Source organism: Triplophysa dalaica, chromosome 5 (assembly GCF_015846415.1).
Source record: "Triplophysa dalaica isolate WHDGS20190420 chromosome 5, ASM1584641v1, whole genome shotgun sequence".
Taxonomy (NCBI): domain Eukaryota; kingdom Metazoa; phylum Chordata; class Actinopteri; order Cypriniformes; family Nemacheilidae; genus Triplophysa; species Triplophysa dalaica.
Genome location: NC_079546.1, coordinates 11613082 through 11636949, shown reverse-complemented (window position 1 = coordinate 11636949; position 23868 = coordinate 11613082). Strand labels below are relative to the sequence as shown.

General features: G+C 36.7%; 2 protein-coding genes across 29 annotated transcripts in view; both read left to right on the top strand.

Annotated features, from left to right (window-relative positions):
- celf2 (cugbp, Elav-like family member 2) overlaps nucleotides 1–6117 on the top strand; it is a 140572-nt gene extending 134455 nt beyond the window's left edge. For all 28 annotated transcript variants that reach the window (XM_056749297.1, XM_056749283.1, XM_056749271.1 and 25 more), the window contains one exon: nucleotides 997–6117. The gene's annotated coding sequence lies outside the window, so the exon portion shown is untranslated. The remainder of the gene's footprint in view (nucleotides 1–996) is intronic.
- A 3813-nt stretch (nucleotides 6118–9930) lies between these two features.
- Nucleotides 9931–23868, top strand: part of usp6nl (USP6 N-terminal like) — a 51377-nt gene continuing 37439 nt past the window's right edge. The window contains exons 1-2 of the mRNA XM_056748121.1: nucleotides 9931–10161; nucleotides 21058–21143. Coding sequence (XP_056604099.1) covers nucleotides 21140–21143 — 4 coding nt within the window. The 5' untranslated portion in view covers nucleotides 9931–10161; nucleotides 21058–21139. The remainder of the gene's footprint in view (nucleotides 10162–21057; nucleotides 21144–23868) is intronic.

Sequence of the window (23868 nt, the reverse complement as noted above, 5' to 3'; positions counted from 1 at the left end):
TTTTTTGTTCAAGTTCTTGCTTGTTTTTTTTAAGTTTTTTTTTAAGAAACAAGTTAGTTTATGCGTCAGATGATTGTGGTCTTTGTCCAACAGAATTTGTGTAGAGCGTTACAAAATATTCTGATCTGTCGATGGTTAAAATGAATAAAGCATTCTAGGTTCTATGTGGAGGGGTGTGGGAAAGAACACTTGATGTCTATCGAAAGAAAAAAAATTGAATCGCAGAAAGCCACAGGCCTGTAAATTTCATTTGTAAAAAAATGCAGTTCTATTTTTATACAAAATTTCTACTGCCTCTGAAGTAAAGGACTTTATTTATTATCTTTTAAGTTATTGGGTTCCGAAAGTCGTGCTCTCTCTATCCAGAGCCTGGTCCAGTAGTCTTATAAAGTCGTATAACACAACCTGTTGTGTGACAAGAACACAGAATCATGTGCACAACCCCTCTCTCTTTCTTTTTCCCGTCTTTTTTCCTCTTTCTCCCTCTCGCCATTTCCCACAATCCCATCCGTCAGGTCCCTCTTTGTCCTTTTTCTTCTTTCCTCTCCTCTGTCATAAGTAGTGGAAACTTATTTCGTTTTGTTATATGTTTGGTTTTTGATGTACACCCCCCAAAAAAACAATAGTTTCCCCAAACAGCGATCCATCTGCGATCTTATATCGGAGACCGGGCCGAGATGGATACTTTTGGGTGTGTGTGTTTCTACTGAGGAGATCAAGAGTGTTTGTTTGTACTTCATGTGGTTGAACGAGTGCCTCATTTACGTGTACGTGTTTGCAATCTATTTGAATTACGTGTATCGTACAAAGAAAAAAATGTCGTTAAAAATGCTAATGTGATGTCGGTGAAACGCTGGTTAATAGGGCTGCTGCTGTTGTTGTTTTTTGTCTGTTCGTTTCGTTCCTTTTTGTATGTTTGTTGTTCTCATGGTTTAATGATGTTAGTTGTGTGCCGGAGCGGTGTGTGTAACTCTCCTCTCCCGTTTTCTTTCCTAGAACTCATCTCCATGACTCTATGCTCATCGTTTGCCTAGCATGTCTACGTGGCGTACAAAAAAGTCTCATCGTCCCGTCATTGTTTCTGATGTCTTTCTGAGTTCTCCTGATCATAACCTGGTCTCCTTCTACTGATCTCTGAACTTTGATCTTAGCCTGATCTTTTTGGAATTTTTTCGCATGTGACCTCATTTTGAGCTTTTGTTTTTTGTTTTTTTGATTAACTGGTGAGGGAGGGAACGAGGGAGGGAAGAAAGAGAAGAAAGTATAATAATAATGTGAAAACGCTGCATTCACTCTTTAGAGACAGAATATATTTACTAACATAACCAGAGCATCATTTTAAGAAAACGAAAAAAAACGTTAAAAAATCCTGTGGCGAAACAATTACGAATATTTGCTTTTGTTTTGTTTTTCATTTGTCAGATTATGATTTCTCTCTTTATGTTGTTTTCTTTTCCATTCATTTAAAGTAAACTTGAACGCTTAATACAGGGATTGGCGTCGGGACTTACTGTCGGCAACACTCTTCATTTGAGGCCTGCCGTAAGAAACCTACGCCGGTTTCTTAACAAAATAGACTACTTCCACACAGTTTTAATAAAAAAAGACTGTCTGATCGATATTAGAATCTCTCTGGTTTTTACATTTTTCAGGCAGTGTAAAGTTTTTTAAGGCCATTTTAAGTGGCTTGATTTCTCATTAAAGTCTATATAAAACCACTTTTTTCTAGAGTAGTAAAGGTATTAAAAAAAGAAAAAGAATAAAAAAACAAGGTTGCCCTGTTTGGGGGGAAATGCTACCTACGTGTCACACCTTTTGCTGAACTGACTTACAGTTAGACAATCCGTGGTTTAAATGCACATGAAATGACCTATATTTTATACTGTTTAAATGTATAGAGGAAAAAACAGAGTTTGTGTAACCCGCGGTCCCGTCGGTGCTTTTCGTGGATAAAGTCGTGGTTTCATCAAGTCTAACAGTCTTATTTGTCTCATGTTTTTAAAGAGAAGACTAAAAATCAATTTACTTGAACAATAGACAAAGCCTTTCATATTACTATTACTACTACGGTTTTTGTTCGTTTTGTTTCTTCCTGTTTTTCTTTCTTTGTTTTGGTTTCGATAGGAGTCCCTCTTTGCTAAATTTCTTGTTGGGTAATTAGCTATATAAAAATTCTTAAAGTTACAGTGTCGGCTTGTGAAGCATCTGTGTCATTATATTATTTCATTTCTATTGTGGGAAACAATATTTAGATGTGTTATGTTGTTCAGCAAAATGTGATTTTTTTTTTCTTATAAAGAGTGGAATTTAGTGCCAAATTCTGACGGTACATCCTGCCTACAGCTTCAGTGTTTTACTTGTGAAATTATTTGATAACATGGGTATTTTATTACGTAAGTGTTTTGTATGGAACCCTCATATTTAAAGATATAGATTTAAAAAAGGTTGTTAACTTGCTCTTCTGTGGTCTTGTTGCCTGAAACTGTTCATGTTTTTTGCTTTTCTTTCTTATTTTCTTTGTAAAGATGTAAAAAGTGCCCATGTGTCATAATCTCTCTCACAAGCACACAGACACACACATACACACACGCGTTCACAAGTGAGCACATATGCACACACATGCACGCATACACACACCTGTGCTAAAGGTTGACCTCACAACCCTCTTTTCTTCGACGGTGTGTGTATGTGAGCCCCTGAGATTGAGTCTCAGCAGTTCTCCTCACACACACACACATACATTAAGGGTCCACTTACACCACCGAAGGCCGACTTATTTACTTCAGAGCCAAATGTGACAGGAAAACGTCGTCTGATGCGTTATCTTTGCGAGTGAACGATTTATGCGTGTCGAGACACAGCATTGAATTTTTTATGTGTATCGGTAGTTTCACTTTTGACCATCACACACAACAGCTGTTCTATGTTAGTTTCTGTTAAATGCGAAATCTCAGTGTAGTCTTGCTTCCCGCTGCCTTTGTCAGGACTATTTAACGTTAGTAGGACAAGCAAAAGCGTCCTGATGCCAAAGTTGTTCACACTCATTATTTGATAGCGCCTGTAGCACTGCTGAAAACGTTTACACATCTTCTTCATGCCCGTATAAGTATTGTTTACAAACGTAGTTTACAGGCAGCCCCCTTAAAAGTCGTTTACTTCACTTTATAGCACTATTTTCTACCCTAGCTCTGCCGTTGCCTTAACGTGTCGATCAGTATTAGTGGGCTGGAATATTTTGCTGCACAATGAAAACGTGTGCCGAGGGTTGGTGTGTCTGTGTAAATGTGCACATGTGATCGATTGTTTGTACTCTATCTGTCCACGTTATTTTAGAAACTTAAGCATAGATCTGCCAACTTTTTAGCCGGTTTAAAAGCAAAGGACCTTCTTTCATGAAGCACACACTGAGAGCTGGTAAAAAAATGGAGAAACACGACTGTTGGGTATTAAGGAACCTATGTTGGGTTTTTTCAGCTCTAAATTCTGGGTTGTTTTAACCACTGGGTGGGTCAAAAATGGACATTTTGACCCAGTATTTACTAAGGCGGCAAAAAAGCCATTATTGTGTGAAATCCTACATTTGTTCTTCAAACCAATACTGAAATTGCTCCAAAATTCTTTTCTCCAAAAGTATTTAAACTCACCATTGGGTCAAAATGGACAAACCCAACTGTTTGGTTCAATCAACTCTGCAAATGATTTATTTTGGACCATATATTGGGTTAAAACAACCCAGTACATTGGGTTGAAACAACATTTTTTATATAAGTAAAATACAGTAAAATACCATAAATTGTGATGTAAAATTACATGTTTTTATTGTAAATTCTCAGTCTTTTCTGCCGTATTGCAAAACTAAATAAAACATCTGTAATAAAACAGTAAAATTACGTTATTTTTATATTAAATACAGTGTTGGGTAAACCTAGTTACTAAGTAATTAGTTACTGTAATTTAATTACTTTTACCTTGAAAAAGTAAAGTGAAGGATTATTTTTTAGTTAGTTAATTCTGATGTAATTGAACTAAATACTGTGCAATATATTCAATATCGGAAATTACATACAAATTCTAAGCCTAACTTTTAAACGTCTGCTTTAACGTATCCTCACATTTGTATACTTTGTTCAGTTAATAAGGATCATTTATGTAGTTATGTATAATTTATTTGAATGAATTAAATAAGCCGTTTCATGTCTATCCTTGAATCAGTTCTAATCAAGGTTGATGTAGGATGTAATTAGTAATAAGTAATGAAATACTTTTTGGAGAGAGTAATTTGTACAGTAATCTATTAAACCATTGAATATGTATTTAGTAACTAGTAATAAATCACTTTTTCAAAGTAACTTACCCAACACTGGTTATTTGTTAATATCTGTAAAAACATAAAACATTTGCAGAATAACATGTTTAACACGGTAGGTTAATTTATAATGTAGTAAATTGCATTAAAGCATTCATTTCTAGACAAAATTAGCATTTTGTGAACCATTTTGACCCCCAAAAATTGCTCTGCTCGTGTCTCATGAATAAGGCCCAACAGATTTGTTTTCCCTTAAATCGGTTTCGTATCGGGAAGTGACAGTCAGTCAGTCATTGCCAAATTTTATAACCGCTAGCACAAACACAAAAGCACACTCGTTAACACGCAGTATTTAACCTGATGACTTGTTTGCTTACCCAGTACTCGGTACAGACTGGTTACCCGTCTCATAAATTTGAACTCATAAAACCCTCCAAAGTTCCGTGTGGCATGCGGAGATTATAATCATGCAGAGGTTTCATTAAATGCCACTTTGTTCGATTTCATTTGATTTGCTTGATGTAATATCGCTGTAATGGACTGCGGTCTAGCTTAAGTATCTTTACCTCAGCTCAGTATCGGGGCTTCACAAACACTGGCGGTTAGTTTCCACCATAGTTTTCACGTTCGTCCGGCGCACTTCATCACAATCAACTCCGCCGACTTCAGACAAACAGGGTACGTTTTCACGGCCAGCACAATTTTGACCATACACACGCATAGAAACACATTCGTCTGATGTTAAGTAAAGCACAAGCTCACAGCAGTCTTTGCAGGAGTCCTCGCTGAGACTCGGGACTCAGGGGTTTAACGCACCACACACATCTGAAACCTGTTTGTTGTTTCTTTGGTTCATTTCTTTCTCTTAAGTGCTGTTTAACAATTGTATTTTGAAGAAAAATAATGATGTGTAGTTTCTTTGCATTTTGGCTTATGTCAAGTTTTTTGAAAACAATGTATGTGTTTATCTAACGTGCCGTAACAAAAGCTTGTCGTCTGTAGATTAATATCATTTCGTTTGATTCTGAAAAGATTTAAATAGTTTTAAGTATTGTCTTGAGAAAAGCCAAAGTCAATGCATTTCAGTGGATTATGTAAGCGTGATACATGTTTGTTTGACAACACTTTGGAAATCTGTCATTGGATGGGAATTGAAAAAGTACAAAAAAAGCAGGCTTTCCTATTTCTATCACTGATTGTACTTATGCCTTTTGTACCAGTGGAACTTTTTATACTGGCAATTAAAGGAAAAAAAAAACTATCCGACAGGCTGCGCGGCCCCAGCCCGGGGCCGACGGCGACTGCTTCCCGAGTTTGATTTCTAGTTGGCGTCCAGAACGGGAGGTTTTGATATAACGATTTTTTAGGAGAACACTTTGGCTTGGTATCCTTAGCCTCCTCTTCTTTAATCTTCACGTTGCTTTCCTTTCTCCTTTCGTTTGTTTCTTTTCTGGGAAAGAGGGTCGAGGAGTTTTCCATTTGGCTTATAAATACGTAATGCGGTTTGTCTTTACAAAGAGTCTTTGCATCAGCGGTAAGTTTCATTTAGTTGAGTATTGTGCTGTCACCATGATAAGACGATTAGACGATTTAGAAGTATTTAGTCACCTTCAGTGGATAAATGTATTAGTTTGACAACGAGATAAAAGTAATTTGAGGACTTTGCTTTTAGCTGTTTAGATTTTTCTGGTTTCTCTGTCTTTGCTGTTAACCTAACTGTGTAGCTGGAACAGTCAGACTTATTTTTGTAAATGTATGTTGTGTGATGCAGTTTTTTGCCTCTGTCTCCGATATTAAACCATTTTTCCTAATACTCGTCTCTTTCTCTGTGGCGTGGCGTTCCAGTATCTGTCCAGTATGTTGTACGAATGTTCTGGTGTTTCACGTCTCTTCTCTATCTCCCGCCTCACTTTTCCCTGTATCGTTTGTGGTTTCATTTCTCCAATATTTGCTTTCGTTTGCCTTTTATTTACATGAGTGCTGTTGATTTCAGTCCCGTCACCAAACATGGTAAATATACATAAAGATCTGTATATGTATATTTCTGTGCAGCCCAACTTGCTGTAACAGTAGATGGACAGCCGCTTCGTGCTCTATTTAGAACGTGACCCGATGTGAGGCCATTTTCCTTCGGGACGTAACGTCCGACCTCAAAAACGAGGAACCGGGAAATGGTTCACATCGAGTCCAAATTGACCCATTTCCTTATAGATTCCACTAGACCGGATGAAATGCAATGTACAAACTCAACGTTGTTGGGGTTGAGGACATGCTGGTAGTATAAAACTGAAGGTGCTGACTATAATGAGGTCACACTGTTCTGTACTGTACTGCTGCTATGGGCGTAGCCCCCCGTCTGTTCCTGTGTCTGTGTCCCTTCACTATGTGCTGTCCATGTCTGCATCCCTACAGAGATACCAGAGAGTCCCAAATCAATTTACTACCATTATAAGAAAATAGCGTTGATCATTTTTGTGCTCCAGAAGGTATATAATAAATAATATATATGCTTGCTTTTTTATCAGTCATATTAAGTATATGGAATAGTTCACCCAAAAATACAACTTTTTATAAAAACGAAACGCTCATTTGACTGTAAATTGAATGAGTGGTACTAAGTTGAACACAATACGAGAGTTTTGGTTGGACAATAGTGGGTGGTGACTCAATAGAATAAATAAAAGTATATACGCCGAGTATATATAACATCATGTGTACTATATTCCGGGATACTGAAGCTTTGTGTGTGAAACAAACTTGATTACAGAATGTTTATTCTTGGGTGAACTATGTCTTTAATGCTTCAGAAAAGCCACCAAAAGCATCAAATAAATATATAAATCATTGAAGGAATGCAGGTATTTCTGTTCAAATTTACAACGTAAAAAAAAGAAGAAAAGTTCCTACTAAGGCATACATTACAAGCGTATTGAAAAGTAGTAAATTTGTGAGTTACAATAAGTACCTATAAAAAGAAAAGGTTTTGTATTGTTGCGTTTTCTGATATGACACTTTTAAAATACATGTGACAGCTGCAACGCTTCAGAAATGTCAGAACTAAAGGAGTTGCATGACTGAAAACTGTATAAAGCGTCAAATCATTTTATCAAAGACGTTTGCTGGATTCCAAAGGCTTCACATCATGCAACAAAGAGTTTCTTCTGACTATGAGCCAAAGGAAGAGCAACATAATGGAGAAAAAACTCATCCTGACCATGTGAGGCTGCAGGACAGGTAAGGCGAGAATAGTGTGATCATGAGCCAGTTTATTCAGATTGGCATATGGGTTTTTACTTCATTACATTTTACTATAATATAACAATGAAAGCGAAGGTTTAATGTTACATTGTTTTGTAATGATATTATAAGGATTTTCTATTGGTCAAATTGTTGAATACACTACTTATTAACGTATCAACTATTAATGTATTAGAAGTGGATAATAAAAGCAATGACGCTCTTATATTACAGTAAATTGATCTAAAAATATTTTTGTTCTTTGGCTGCATGCTATAAAATTCTATTTAAAGTGGAAAGAAAATAATAATAATTATTATATATCTTTATTGTCATTGCGCAGCTGTACAACAACATTTTTGCTTTTCTTACAAAAAAGGGAACCGTACACATATACGTGAAGTGGAAAGAAACATATTAGGATTATTTTATCAGATTGTATACAATACGTTGTGTCACTGACACATTAAACAAAATCAAAACTATTTTCTTAATAAATACATTGTGGTTGAAGGAATAAATAAATAATATTTAACAATGCATGCTCGTGTGCTGTCCTCTAGTGTCCACACTGCGTAGTTGCACTTATAAGAAAATAAGGGGATGTTCACGTGATAAAACAGTCATTTAACTGTATTTGAATATCTCTGTGTGTGTGTATATATATAAACATGTGTGTATATATATATTTATAACTCAAATTTAAAAAAATACAAAACATTGTTATCATATTTTTATTGTGTTAGGAGTTCAGTCCAAACAAACCAACTGCAGTTTGTTTGATATTAATTGGAATGTAAAATAAAAACATAAAAAAATGAGTTATCTCATTTTGGAACCAAACTCTTCATATTTGTAATCTAGAAAGTCTAATTGTAACGATATACTGCATACGTGGTCAACCTATAGGTCGAGTCATACATCAATCATGATTTGAAATGATAATATCAACAGGTTTGAAGTAGTGGATATATTGTATTAGTTCTATGAGATGTCCTTAAAAAATAAAGTGATTCTTTTTATTCAGACAAAATAAATACAATCGGGGGTATACATTAAGCAGATACATAGGAAAATGAAACAAGATACAAAGAAAATAGACCGCATCAAAAGAAAAGGTTAAATAAAAACATTGAAATGTTATAGAAACACATTTTACAACTTTCTTATTTGTCAAATATTGGATTGATTTGAGGAACTGTAGAATTTCTGCCTTTAAAATTAGAAGGGCTTGTCTCCTCTACATTTATGGATGCTTAATGTTGCCAATAAAAGTGACAAATTGATTAAAAAGTCTAATGAAGTAAGTACTTTTTTCATGTAGCAGTGCACATAATTCTACATTATATACCACTTGTATACCACACGTTTTTTAATGTTTCATCTATTTATTGTATTCTGGAATACTTGGATAATAAATATTGTATTTGTAATCCGTTACACTCAATGCTATTTACAAATGACATCAAGTTTGATAGGAACCACATAAACAGTAAGTTCATCAAGATTTATTTCCCAACAAAATGTATGTTTAAATACTCTGATTTAGACTAAGCCACGACCCCCTGCAATACAGCTAATGACCACCGGGGGCCTCCTCCCACCGTTTGGGAAGCACTGTGTTATTCCATAGTTTATACTCACACAGTTAACTCTATTCTAAAATGTGTAACAAATATAAATAACACATAAATGTTTTTAAACTGCACTTCAATCATTTTGTCAGGGGTTGTTAAACTTCACATTTCTATGTACACACAATGCAAGTTTGTCACAGTACGATTTGTTTAAACTACTGTAACACATTTTCTCACTATAATGATTCAACCAAAACTGCTGACTGTGTTTCTTTCACTCACCGGCAGTACTTCGAAACGTCATTAACAACATTTAAATGTGCGAAATTGGGATTGTAGTGACATAATGTGCCACAAGATGGAGGCTCAGAAACATTTATTTTCTCCAGTATACCGCGGTGACTACTGGAAAGCATTATTGTTGTTAAAACAAATTTCTTAAAAACATAAATGTATGATGTACTTTCTACTAAACCAAAACATAATTTAGTATACATATCACTTGTGTACTTGGCCTTTATCGCGATTATGTTTTTTTGCCATGCACCGTGTACGGCAATATGATTTGAATGACGGATTAATGATGCATTGTTATATAATTAACTCCTTAATGAATGCATATACATATCATCCATTATAATACATGTTCGCATATATGATACTAAAATTCGACATGCTTTTTCTTTATTGGTAAGAGAAATGAACCGAAGTGTGAACTTTGTAGGCTGACTTTAATTTGACATAAAGTGCATAGAAAGGCTGTTATCTAGCTGGACTCAGCACGCACGCGTGCACAATAACAACGCGACTACTGTATTGTTTTGATGCGGGACGAGTTTGAGCTGCAGCACGCGGCGGGCGGGAGGCGCGCGAGCACCTGAGCCGCTGTTGCAGGGGTTTCCATAGTGAGCACAGTTCTCACTCACTTCAACGGGATCACCGCCGACTTCCTGCTGCTGGACTATGCGACTATTCCGCCTTCATTCACATCGTGGGACCGGGTGAAGGGATGTAAGCGGAGCGCGAATGCAATCTTCAAAGGTAAATGTGTGCTTATTTATCACCCGTGAATGGGAACTATTGATCATGATAAAGTTCAGCGTGTTTGTGGTCCGTCCTGCTAAAGTAGCGTTAGCGGGGGAGTCTGAGCGCCTTACAGAGAAACGGGGCTGTTAAAGCGATATCTGTCACCCGGAGCATGGCAGTGTGTGACATTACGGGCGTTTATACGCCGTTACATAGGAAAGACGTATTTAATTCACTCTAAAGCTGTTTTAAATTGTATTCAATGAGGCCTAGCGAGCCAAATGCTCGGACGGCCTCCAGCAGCGTATTGACGTGACGGGTTGTTCATAAACACGAACGGTGCGTTCTGGTTGGCTGAGAGTCAAAGATGCCGAACGCTGATTGGCTGAGCTTGCTGTCACTCATTAGGTTTCCCGAACGCCTATACATTTTTGAAGCAGTATTTCATGCATTTATTGCAATTAAATACATTTAATCAGCATTTTTAAACTTTGTACCCAACGCAGTGGTGTCTTGAATCCCCAGCATAGTCGTTTTTAACAACGTGGTGTTCTTGAAAGTATTTTGAAGTACCGTGTAAAAGCGATGCTACACTTGCAATAGTATTTAGTATAGTGAATGCCAATGTGACGTCTCTTATGGTAGATTTATGGAAGAGTCAAATTCCAGCCATATTCAAATGAATTAGACTTTATTAATATTACAGTATATAAGCTATTCTTATAATACGCTTAAGTGGTTTTATTATAATGTCTGTGTAGTGCAATCTCAAACCCCACTTCATGCTTCATTACCTTCAAATTAGTCTTATATAGCCTATAAAATAGCCCTATGGGAGTTGTATATTATACTGTAGGTGTTGCATATATGTATGTCACTCACATTACTGTCCCGTCACTGTATATAGAGGAGAACACTCAGGTCTGACATCAGATATTAACTCATGGGGGCGGTTTCCCGGACAGGGTTTAAACCTAGTCCCAGACTAATTTAAATGTTAGAAGTTTCTTGATCGAAAACAACTTGCAATCACACATCTTAAAATAAAAAAGTGTGATGGTTGTGTCTCGAGATGTACACCAGTAATGTCTTTTTGTAAATGATGGTTTTAAAAATGACTTAATTATCATAATTAAACTAAGGCCTAGTCCTGGTTTAAACTAATCCCTGTCCGGGAAACTGCCCCGTGGACTTTTAGTCCCAGGAATAGATAGACAAATAGATAGGTACAGCTAAGTTTGATAAAAAACCTGTAAAGCTTCTTACAATATAGACAATTATACTTGTCTCATGTGAAATAAGGTCATGTAGGCTACTGACAGTATAAAAGATGCATCGCCATCAAATAGCACAGAAATAATCTACTTCCAGTTCTGTGAACAGTTGGCAGTTTGTGGATTCTTGTGTGTTATGTATTATGTTAATAAAAAAGAAAACAGTGATCAAGAGAGCCTGCATCCTCTAGACAGTCACGGCAGCTGGCCTCAGGCCTTTATTCTTATGATAACTGGTGTGAATGAATTAAGAGGCAATCCAATAGCTAAAACACACACACGTGCAGGGGTGCCGCTGGGGTTTCTGGGAACTCTGGTTAATTTGTACTCCGGGCCCCCAAAGAGTTACAGCATATTATTTTCAATAAGAGACAAAAGTAAATACATCTGAAAGGTTTATTAGTTAATTAATTAAAAATGAGTCTAAATATTAGTCTATAAATAGAAAAACTAAACCAAAATATTAATTACATTACCAAGTTACAAATACTTTTGCACACATACGTACTTGAGCTGTTACACACGCAATACAATTTTATCATTTAAACATGTTAAACAACGACAATTCATATTTTCTAGAAGGTGACTTTGTCCCTTAAATAAGACTAGATCAAGAAATGCTTGACCAAAGCTTGTATAGTTTGTATTATAATTATCATCACCATATTCATAAATACTTCCTTCGCATATTGTGTTTAAAACAGTCTCAACTTCTCTTCTCTCTCTTGTTTCTCTTTTGTTATGCTGATTTTACCTGCTGCTGCGCCATGCCGATACACATACAGAACTGTGAAGCACTGCCCCAGTGCCACTTCTCTGAATGATCCGCTTACGTCTTTTTTAGGGGACACACACACTGCATACGTCTTAAGGAGACAGGCACATACACACACAGGTTCTGCTGGTCCCCGAGTGAAACAAGGGCCCCTAGAATCGTCCTCATCCCCCCCCCCCCCCCCCCCGTTACGGCGCCCCTGCACACACGTACACACAGATATGTGATGGATGAATGTGGCTAGAGAAGTTGAGATGAACTGATGGGGAACTGAACTGGTCTAGTTCACAGATAAGGATAGATCACTTCCTGTTTGTGGGGGTGGATCTTTGGATAGCTTTCATAGCAGGCACATTACATGCTTCTCTGGTGGGCACTGTTGTGGGACACAGTAATTACGTTTGTGAAATATGTCCCCTAACCCAGCAGCGCACAAACACACACACACATTGCTACTGTTGTTGTATTGCGGGACCTCAGGGCTGGGTTATTTTGCTAGGAATCTGCATATCTTTTTTTGCTAATATTTCTATGAATTTTGATTACACTTTAATATTTATTTCTGTTTTCCCTCATAAATGAGGGGTTTCAAGGATTTTATAGCCCTTTTTTTTAATAATAGTTTTGATCCGGATATTGTTGCCAAAAAGAGGAATATAGAGGAAGTCATTCGACACTGCAAGGAATCCGAGCAAACTACAAGACAACATAGAACACAAACCAAACAGTATGGAGTGGGAAATGCGGAAAAATACGGGTGTAAGCAGCGCATTAACATGCTCGCATAGCAGGAGCTGCACGTAAGCAGCAGTGCAGCGATCATTTTGGCGCCCAGTCTATTTTTGCTGCTCTGCTGACGCTCAAATTAAAGCGACAGTGCATGCGTTACGGACAAAGTCCACATGAATTGACAGGAAAAGGTAACACTTTTACCTTTAAAGCATGTAAATGGTGTCTAATGGGTTTTTAACAGTCGCCATAAGTTTCAAAAACAGTTTGCTAGGAGTTTTTTGGCCAAAACCACAACAGCACATATAAATGATTTATAATACAATTATATCTTAAATGATATGATTATATTGCATATGAAGAAATGGAAATCGATCGCATTATGGTGATGCACGCTGTCACGCCTCACCGAGGTGAAAATATCTCAACCTTTCAGAAAGGTGCAAGCGCACCGCATGTCATGTGACAAGAACCAACCAGCTAATATAGACAAGCTCAATGAAAATGGAGACACAGAGCAAATTATTTTCAGTGCATGTCGGTTACACAACGGCTATCGTGGCCCATGGTTGCTTAGCGATGACAGATGCCAGGATAGCGCAAAGTCCAGGCGCTTTGGACAAAAAGGAGAATGCAGTGCAGCTCGTGTTTTCTGCACTGTTTTAGACGCGAAATGTGTATTGGGCCTACGTGTAATGTATGAAACGGGCGTTAGGCCTTTATTCTCCCCCTCTGTCTTGAAATGCACAGATCTTTATTACCGTAAATACATTAAGAGTCTATACAGTCCACGCCGCACGCGAGCTGTAAATTAACAGAAAGCCTTTGCTTGTGTGAACAGCACATTTGTGTATTTACCATGAATTTACCAGAATAACTTTACCAGTAATTTACCAGCATTGAAGAGTAAAAAGGGCCATATGGGTTGCAGGATAACAAAATAGTTATAGGTTAGATTAGATTCAACTTTATTGTCATTAGACATATACAAGTACAGTGTAACAAAATGTAGTTTAGGTCTAACCAGAAGTGCAATTAGCAAGTGCAGGATATACAGTGTGAATAAATACAGAATACAATATTAGGAAAATACTATAAAGGTATTCAATAAAGGTACAATGCAAGATTTTTGCATTAGCAGGGTTATACATTTTGTTTACTTGTGTTCTTACATAATCCCAGATTTTCCAATCAATGTTTGAATCCAGAGAAATTTGCCGTTTTTACAGTGTAACGTCGTGTATAATTTGACAATACGTTACTTGCAGCTAATTCAATAAAATTCAATAAAAATCGTGCAATGAAGCATAACAGGAACTTTATTTCATTTCATCATCCACCACAAACATGATATGATATTCCCTTCGTATTGATTTAACAATAGCAGTGGAGGGGAAGTACCAGGGCAGTGTTGTGCATTTTAATAGTCAAGTAAAAAGTGTGTTAACCAACATTGTGATGTTGGTTAATTTTATACATGCAACAAAATAATAGAAAAAATATATCCTAAACTTAGTTTCAACCTAGTATCTGAATTCAAGTTCACACTGGATGTTCAGCTACAATAAATGAGGACCGTATGCATGTTAACGCAAAGCGTTAAAGGTCTCGACATTCCTGAGCTCCATCTCTGGTTCTGAAAGGTTGCCCAGCGCCGCTACAGATGCCCGCTGGCACAGAGAGATGGTTTGGCTCGAACAGAACACACGCACTGATATTCAGATGAGGACAATGTGCATGGCTGATGTGGTTGTTCTGAATTCACTTGTATAACTTCTCCCTCACATGGCTGTTCCTCTTTCTGATGTGCGAGCTGAATGTGCGAACATATGGCTGCAGTAATCCCATCATTAAGACCGGCTTTTCCACAGTCTCCCCCTCTCTTTCTCCCTCACCTACCTACTGTTTTTCTCCCTACTTTCTTTTGATCTTAGAAGAAATGGTTTCCCAAAAAAGATGGCCTCCCTTGTTTACCTCACGTTAATGTCGTTCCAAAACCTGTATAGCTTTATTTCTGAACTCGATAATGCTTTGAGAAATATTCACACTGCTTCTCGTCTAGTGCAGATGGTGAACACTTTATTTCTTCTGCAGAACACAAAATAACATATTTTGAAGAATGTTGGTAACTGAACAATTGCGGAACCCTTTGACATTGCATTGGTTTGATGTCCGTACAGTAGAAGTGAATGGGTACCTCAGTTTACCAATGTTTTCATGTTCTGTCCACATAGGGCTGGACGATATGGCCAAAATTGATATTGAAATATATTTATGCATTTCGGTCCATACGATATATTTTAACTGACGATATAGACAATATAACAAAAAGTAAAATGTAAGATAGAAGTTCAGGGAGCCCTATGATATGAACAATAAATAGCTGATCTAATTCATTCTAGATGCCAGCAGTGTGCAAAGCTACATATGATTATTAGAATCAAATATTTTTGTAAGGGACTGTGCCCTTACCCTGTGTAAGTTTCAAATATTATAATCACGTTTACCAATGCAATTAAAAATAACTTTTCTAAATGTGCTACAAAGCATAATTCCATAACTTAAAATGTGCTTTAAAGCATTGACATATTTTCAAAGCTCTACAGGGGTACAGGCCTCCAATAACTTGATTAGTTTCAATTATTAACGTTCACTGAATTTTATGTATGATTTTATTTCCAGTAGTTTTTGGAAAAACTTTATACGAGATCCGCCAAGCGTTACTACAAGCTGACAAGAACCGTTTTCATTTGTTTCAGTGTCTTTCAAAGTCCCTACAGTGTGCTTCAGAAATTTGCCATTCTGTTCTCGAAATTGAGAACTGTTTTAACGTTGTTCGTCTTTATTTTCCTGTTGCAGATCCTTTTTGTAAATGAATAAACGGACAAAAATGATCAATAATAAACTTAGCCCATGTTTACACTTGACTACTCTTTCAAAGCTACTAGTGTTTGTTTTACATTTTAATCCTATGGAGTAAACCGTGTTTTCAAAAACATCCTGAGCGCTTTTTAAATGCCAGCTCCGGCGTCTTTCTCTGCAGCTCAAGAGCGTCCTTTGAGGTTTGAGAAAAGTTCAACTTTTCTGTTAAAAAAAATTCCCACGTTAAGCTCCTTTTCACCTGCTTACCAATGACAGAGACCTGTCGTATCCATAACAACATGCGAGGAACGTGATTGGTCGAGAAGGCTTTAGAAAATAAAATATCGGCCGAAACGCCCGTTTGAAGCATAGCATTGTATAAATGTAAGTTTAATTTTCACTTTCAACAACTTCTGATTGCATATGTATCGAGAAATTAGTTTTGTAGTTTTTAAATATGTGATTATTTATTGCAAAGACGCTCTCTGTTTGTAATTCAATTAGACTTCTGTTACGCTGCCTATCTGTTTCTCTGGGCTGCCTTCTTGCACAGACGTTGACGAAGAAGTCATGGCTTTCGGCTGCTGTTTGTAACCAAACGCTGCCAGCGGTTTTTAACTAAAAAAGCGCCTTGGTCAACTTTTTCTTCTCAAAAAAGAAGTTAACTGTGAACAAGGGCTTAAACTAGAGATTTATACTGGGGCAAGATGGAGTGACGCTCCATAACACCAGTAGACACTGCCAAGGAGCAGAGCGAGGGCACAGACACAGAAGTGTACAGTTGTGCTCAAAAGTTTACACACCCCTTGCAGAATCTGGAAAAAGCTGAAACGTTTGTAAAACTAAGATGTAATTAAGGTTTATTTTTAATTGAGTCCTGCCTTGAGCAAGTTATTTCCCTAAAGAAATGTTAACATAAAGTTCACACTAAAGAATAATAGCAGAATTTCTAAAAATAGCCCAGGGCAAAAGTTTACACGCCCCTGATTCTTAATACTGTATGATGTTACCTATACAATTAATGACAGTTTTTATGTTTAGTCAAAGTTGCTTAAGGGTTTCTTGTTTGTCATGAGTCATTAGACTGTCCACAAAACGTTTGACAAAGTCAACACGATTCATTTCAAGTCAGGTGGGTGTAAACCTCTGAAAATGTTTTTAAACATAAAAAAATATATTCCATTTCTTGAAAAACATTTATTTATTTTTTTAATCTTCTGAAGGACATTAGTAAATGAAAAAATGAGATGTATAAATGAAACAATAACAATTTACGCCAAAACCATTTTCAGAGGTTTACACCTACCTGACTTTAAATTAATAGTGTTGACTTTGTGGGCATCACTGAATGTTTCTATCTATTGTTATAGTTGTGTATGAGTCTCTTGATTGTCCCCGATGTATCTCAACATCATACAGTAACAGCTGGACATGAGTAAAATATCCAGAAATGCTGAGAAAGAAAAGATTGTGGAGGAGCTGGGTGATTGTTTTGAAGATCAATGGACAGTCTAATGACTCATGACAAACAAGAAACCCTTAAGCAACTTTGACTAAACATAAAAACTGTCATTGGTTGTTTAGGTTACATCATACAGTATTAAGAATCAGGGGCGTGTAAACTTTTAGCCAGGGCTATTTTTTGAAATTCTGTTATTATTCTTTAGTGTGAACTTTATGTTAGCATTTCTTTTGTGAAATAACTTGCTCAGGGTAGGACTAAATTAAAATGAAATCTTAATTTTCAAAAATACTTATTCTTCCAAAAGTTTCAGCTTTTTCCAGATTCTGCAAGGGCTGTGTAAACTTTTGTAATGAAATAGCGAAAAACTGTTTAAAAACATGCTATAGTTATGGAATTATTGTCCAGCCCTATGTCCACAACAGGTTTATTAAAACTTTTTCGTGTCGCAGTCTGGACCGTAAAAAAAGGCTTTTGAAAATGATGACGCATTACTCATCATGTGATGCATTGGATGCTCTCCAGATCGATAACATTAATGTCAGTTCTTATATTCTTCAGATTGCATTTCATAAAAGGAGAATGAATGTTTTCGAGTTGTTATTCTACGGTGGAACGCGAGGACATCTTCACTCGCTTTTGAAACTTTGTATTTATGTGTTTAGCAACAACTCAACCTCATCATCCATCCATTTAGGACGTTTTGGAAACGCTTGAAAACACTAGTGTGGACCAAGTGCGTTTTTAAATAAGAACTTTCAAATCTGTTTTGAATAGTGTAGACGTCACGTAGTCTCAGTCTTATGTTGGTTGGAGCATATGATTTTCGTACATCTTTAATCTAGTTTGACTCTGCAAGGTCAAATTTGAAAGCTTCGAGAGAGGGGAGGATGTTTAGAAAATATTCAGTCTGTTTTTCTCTATCATATCTATCGTATGACTCATACAGACCAATTTTTGATACTTTTATTGTGCCTATTATATGGCTTGGCAGAGTGTTCAAGTTATTTTTCCATTAAAAGATAGTTCTTTATTACTTTTTTCTTGTGCAGAACACTAAATAAGATGTGTTGAGGAACGTTGGTAACCAAACAACATTGGACCCAATTGACTTCCACTGTATGGATACAAACCCATCAGACATTTTTCAAAATATCTTCTTTTTTTGCTCCACAGAAGAAAGTCTCATATAGATTTTGAACAACATGAGGGTGAATTAATTATGGCATATTTTTATTTTGGGGTAAAAAATCTCTTCAAAGAAACAGCCTTGAAAGAACAAAAATAAAATATATCATTGTCATTGTGAGCATTTCCTTGAATTATAAATGATTGCTCATCTTACAAGTGTGTGAAATGCAGAGGTCTTATTCCCATCTTAATCAACCCTTATCATTTCCTGTCACCTCCACCCATTCTGCATCATCTTATTACAGTGATTACCTCCTCTCACTGTCATCCACTGCTTTCCCATTACTATCATCCACTCACACACATTCAATTAAAGTAATCATTCCCCCTTCCATAGTGAATGGTGACGGCAGGAGGCCGGGCAGTGTGTAAGTGAGAGGGGTTATTAGTTGTCCTATACAATGGAGTTATTGGGTAAAAACAGAAAAGGCAGGAAGGATCATGACAAGGCGGGTGATGACAAAGTCATGATGTCGTCATGTGTTTTTGTTTAGAGCTGTGTGGGAATGATTTTCATAGTGGTTTATGTCATAGACCACTTTGACTTTGAAGTTGCTGGGGGTTTATTCTCACCTAGAGGCATTCATGATATGCAGAAGACTGTAAATAAATACTGCGGATCAGTGAATCTTTTTTCTTTGGAGCATCCCAACCTGTAATTTTCGGACAAATGGGTAACAAAGTTAGGTCTGAAATGAAATGTGCAGATGGCATGTGCGGTGTTATATTTAGTTTTCTACAGTAATGCAATCACAATCATGAATTTTTATGGTTTAAGTGTTTAGATTTCGTGGTTGTAATCTACCGATTAAATTTTAAGTACAGTGTCATTTTTGCTTTTCACTGGTGTACTTTTAAAATTTCTAAATTTCCAACATTTTTGCACGTAAAGGAACAGTTCACCCAAAAATGAAAATTCTGTCTTCATTTAGCTACATTCAAGTTGATAGTATACTCTGTATACTTTTTCTTTGTTCTGGTGAACACAGAGAAAGATTTTTCGAATGATGTTTGTAACCAAACAGTTCCTGGCCACCTTAGTGACCACCATAGTAGAAAAAATTGCTTTATAACTGTATTTGTTCTGTTAAACACATGAGATGATATTTTGAAGAAAGTAAGAAAGCAAACACTTCTGGAGCAGTTTTGACAATCATTGTAAATTTGTCTACTATTGTAGTCAATGGTCGCCACTTAACTGTTTGGTTACAAGCATTCTTCCAAATATCTCTGTGTTCATCAGATCAAAGAAATGTATACAGATAAGAAAGTAGTGTTGTCTGATTGACGATACTATCGATAGCTGCGATAGCTGATAGTGATAGCTGATTCCCTAAACGATAGTTGGCTGTTTGCCAAAAAATGTTGCAAATGAATATCACAAACATGCATTGCGCATGTCTTCATGCAAGAGAGCTTGCAATGCGAGTTTTACCTCATGCCAAAGAGAGTTTATAATGTGCGGGCTTTGAGTTTTCGGTGCAAGAGAGAGCTTGTAATACGTGCAGCTCAGGCATTTCCTCGCAGGAAGTACTTTGCGCGTTTAAAACCAGCGCATGAGTTGTATCCGTCTAGCAAGCAAGTAATAACAGCGCATGCGGGCATCAATGATGCATTTGGATGAATGATATTGACTTCTAGCAATAGTTGACTTTCTCTCGTTTAAAAGATTGCCGTGGTAAGTAACAATTTTGCCAACTGCACTGAACTTAAACTCTGATAGAATGCTAATTTAAGTCACACATGAGCATTTTCTAGACACGTAAGATTCTGTTTTCGTCAACAAATCCAGCTTGGATGAACGCGTAATTATACTATAGAGACTAAAGAGAAGATCGCTCAAGGGTATTAGAAACAACTCAGTGAGTAAATGATGACTGTCTCTTTAAATACACTGATTTTGGTTAGATTTCAATCACTATTATACTAATATTTTGGGTCATCTATTACTTTGCTAGTATACTTCCAAGTTTTATGTTGGATGGGACTCATAAATGACACTCATATAAAAATCTCTATAGTATTATCTATTTTGTTTGGATGGTGGAATCTTATCTATGCTCACTTTTGAGAGATAACATTATTCGAGCACATTAACTGGCTGACTGGAGTGCTGCAACATTCTGTGGATGTTTTTCTTGCCTTTTTTGCTTATCAATTTGACTCATTTTAATCTTGGTTCCACCAGTAAGGTGGAAAATAGATTAGCAACCATATAATCGGCTAATAAAATCAATCATTTCATAGTTATTAAGTAACGTAAAAAAACACATTCATACAAACTGAGCCATCCATTCCGAATTAACTCTTCATAAACATAACATTAACATAAATTGAGATGTTACATAATAAACAAAAGAACAATTAATACAGCATATTCCAAATTTGTGAGAATAAGCATGTCAAACCCGCCTTCATACACTGAGGTAAATAAAAACTATCTGTAACAATTGACTTTGGTTTACCAATAATAATAAAAAAATTATTAGTGCCCATTATCGGTACTGATATAGTAAACCTCTTGTTTTCACCCCAATTTCTTGACATTTCGACTTGATGTTCTGATATTTTGGCTGGTCTTTTTTGTTGCTGAGGATGTGTGTGTTTGATCTGTGCAGGTCATGAGTTCCTTGAGGAGAACAGCTGTTGAGAAGAACCTTGCCTGGTGCTCACACCCCAACCGACACGCAGCATCACAGAATGAGTGAGTACATACATCATAAGCATAACACCACAATGTTGATACAAAAGACGAACACACTCATTAAACATAAATATGCACATTTGTTGTCTTTTGTGTTTACAGTATATTGTTGTAACTTGTAGCCTTAAAAAGGATTTTGTGGATGAACACATTGAATCTGAGCAGCAGTGTGACCATGTGTTACCATTTTGACTCAGTCTGACTTATAAAGATTTTTTTGTGGTAAGCTGATATGTTTTTTTAAATTAGAGGATTGGGTAGTTTAAAGGTCCAGTGTATGTCATTTAGCAGTATCTAGTGTCGAGGTTGCGAATTGCAACCAACTGCTTACTCCACCCCTCCCTATCAAAGCACTACGGTGGCTGTCACAGGGCTATGTTTTTGCTTCTTGGCCGAAGGAGATAACGTATTTAGGAAACACACTCTGGAGAGCAGTTTGTCGGTTAAGGGCTACTGTAGAAACAACATGATGAATTCCATGTAAGCGGACCCTATGTAGATAGAAATATCTCATTCTAACTGTGTGTCACATCGCCAGCGACACCAGGCAACAAAGCGACGCAATGTCATTCATTTCAATGGAAACTCGCCTACTTCTGGTGACAGGAAGTGGGTGTGTCTAGCGACGTGACAAAATTTAGTTTTTCTCAACTTTTTGCAAATGACGAGCGTCTTTCGGGGGCCACTACCATTAGTAGTACTGCATTGGAGCTCACGTCGTCATTTCTTGACACAGCCGCACTGGTGGTGTGTTACACAGTATGGTAATAAAACATAACGCTTCGTAATGTAAGGTATTTATACACCTCTGAAGACATAGCTTTGTATATTATATTGCATTTCTGTCAGTATTAACATGTGACAGATGGATACATAGTTAGATATAATTTGAAGTTTGCACACCTTTGAAAACTTTTGTTGTTCACTTGCATTTGCAAATTTGCAGTATGCAGGAAGGCTACTTTTCCACGTTTGTCATAGCCAGGGATCCAAGATAAGAGTAGAAAGAGTAGAAGTGGCTTTGGGTGTGTCGCTGTGTAAATAACGTCAGAAGACTTTGAAACGTGAGCAATTTATTTGTAGACACGTAGCTCATTGAATCTTGTTTTAAAACAGCTTGAGTCCCATGAAATCTGGTTAAAGAGCCACTCTTGACTCGGATTAGATAAACTCAGATCCTTCATTAAGTTCCTGTAAGAACAGGGTTTTATGGGAGTTTGACTTGTAATCTCACAGATGGCTTGTTTTAGGACGGCAGTGAATTTAAGTGTATGTGGTTGCTGTGGCGAATGTGTGGAGATTAGAATGGTCATCTTTGGTAGGGCTGATTTGAGAGTTTAACCGGATTTGTTTGTCCCATGTGGAGTCCGCACCATACCATTTAACAACAGCAAAGGTACTGAATAGTCAATATTTTAACACTTAAAGATGCACTATGCTTTTCCACAGTGAAAAGTTTTGCCACATGTATTTACAATCGCTTACTTGAGGCTTCAGTCATATCGGTGGGCTAGAAAAGGTTGTTTTAGTTTCATATGATGTGGTCCTGCTTCATGGTGGTTGCCATGTTGTGATCTCGACAAGCTGTATAACGCTTTATCTCAAGGGGTATGAGGCGTTTGATACCTTAAGTTTCAATTGAAATTTATTCTAAGGGGTCACGATTCGATTCGCAATCAATTCTTGACATACTAATAGGCCTAAGCATATTCATCACATCATCCTGTCACATTTGTATTTAGAGTCAGTCTAGTGTTAGCAATTTATCTTCTAGTATCTGAACGGTTATGCTTCTGTTGTGAGACATTGAAACAATTATTAAACAGTGATTAAACAGAACTCATGCTGCATGTTAACTGGCAGTCATTCTACGAATTGGTAAAACCTTGATTTTTAACTGTGACGTAGTATAAAAAAGTCATTACCTAGGTCAAAGGTTTTATCCGCTAATGTCATATTATTATGATGTTATCATAATACTTTCTTTTAAACTTAAGCATGTGTAAAGACAAATCTTGGCCTACCATGCCTCACAACCTGACATTTTAAACATTTGCTGCTAAGTTATTATTTTTCAGAAATGTTACAAAAACAAAGTTAGTTATGTTTGGGGTAGTCTTGCGTAGACAGACCTTCATGTTTATGGTCTGGAACTTAAGTGCTGTCTGTGTAAGAGTGTAACAGTGATGCATGCCTCGTACATCCTAATTCTTTACTGCACCTTTATGTTTCAAAACCCAGAGCAACATTGTATCTGAAAAACAGAATTTCACATAATAAAGGAAAATATTTAAATAATACTGTAACACATTTTTTATCATTATCTCAGCTCTCTGACAGCCTGGGAGCCGAGACATTTTTCCCTTGTTGTTTTATTACACAGTACCCACTGTTTTATTATCCTTGTTTTGAGCTTTCAATATAGTTGCATAGTGATGTTGATTGTTTATTTTAAATGGCTGTAGGGAAATCTATTAGATGCATCATTCTTTTGTTTTTATGAAAATGCTGCAGTCTGTCTTTCTTTCTTTCCTTTTATCCTTCTTACGGGTGCAGGCTGATAAGAACAGGTGCCCCAAATATAAGATTTCGGTCAATTTTACTCAACCCAAATGTCAATTCATACTCACATGGGGAGCAAAAGAATGTTCCTTAAAAAAAGGACACTTTTACAAAACAAGCGGTCTACAAATACGCGTGTTCTGACACTCACGGCATATTCTTG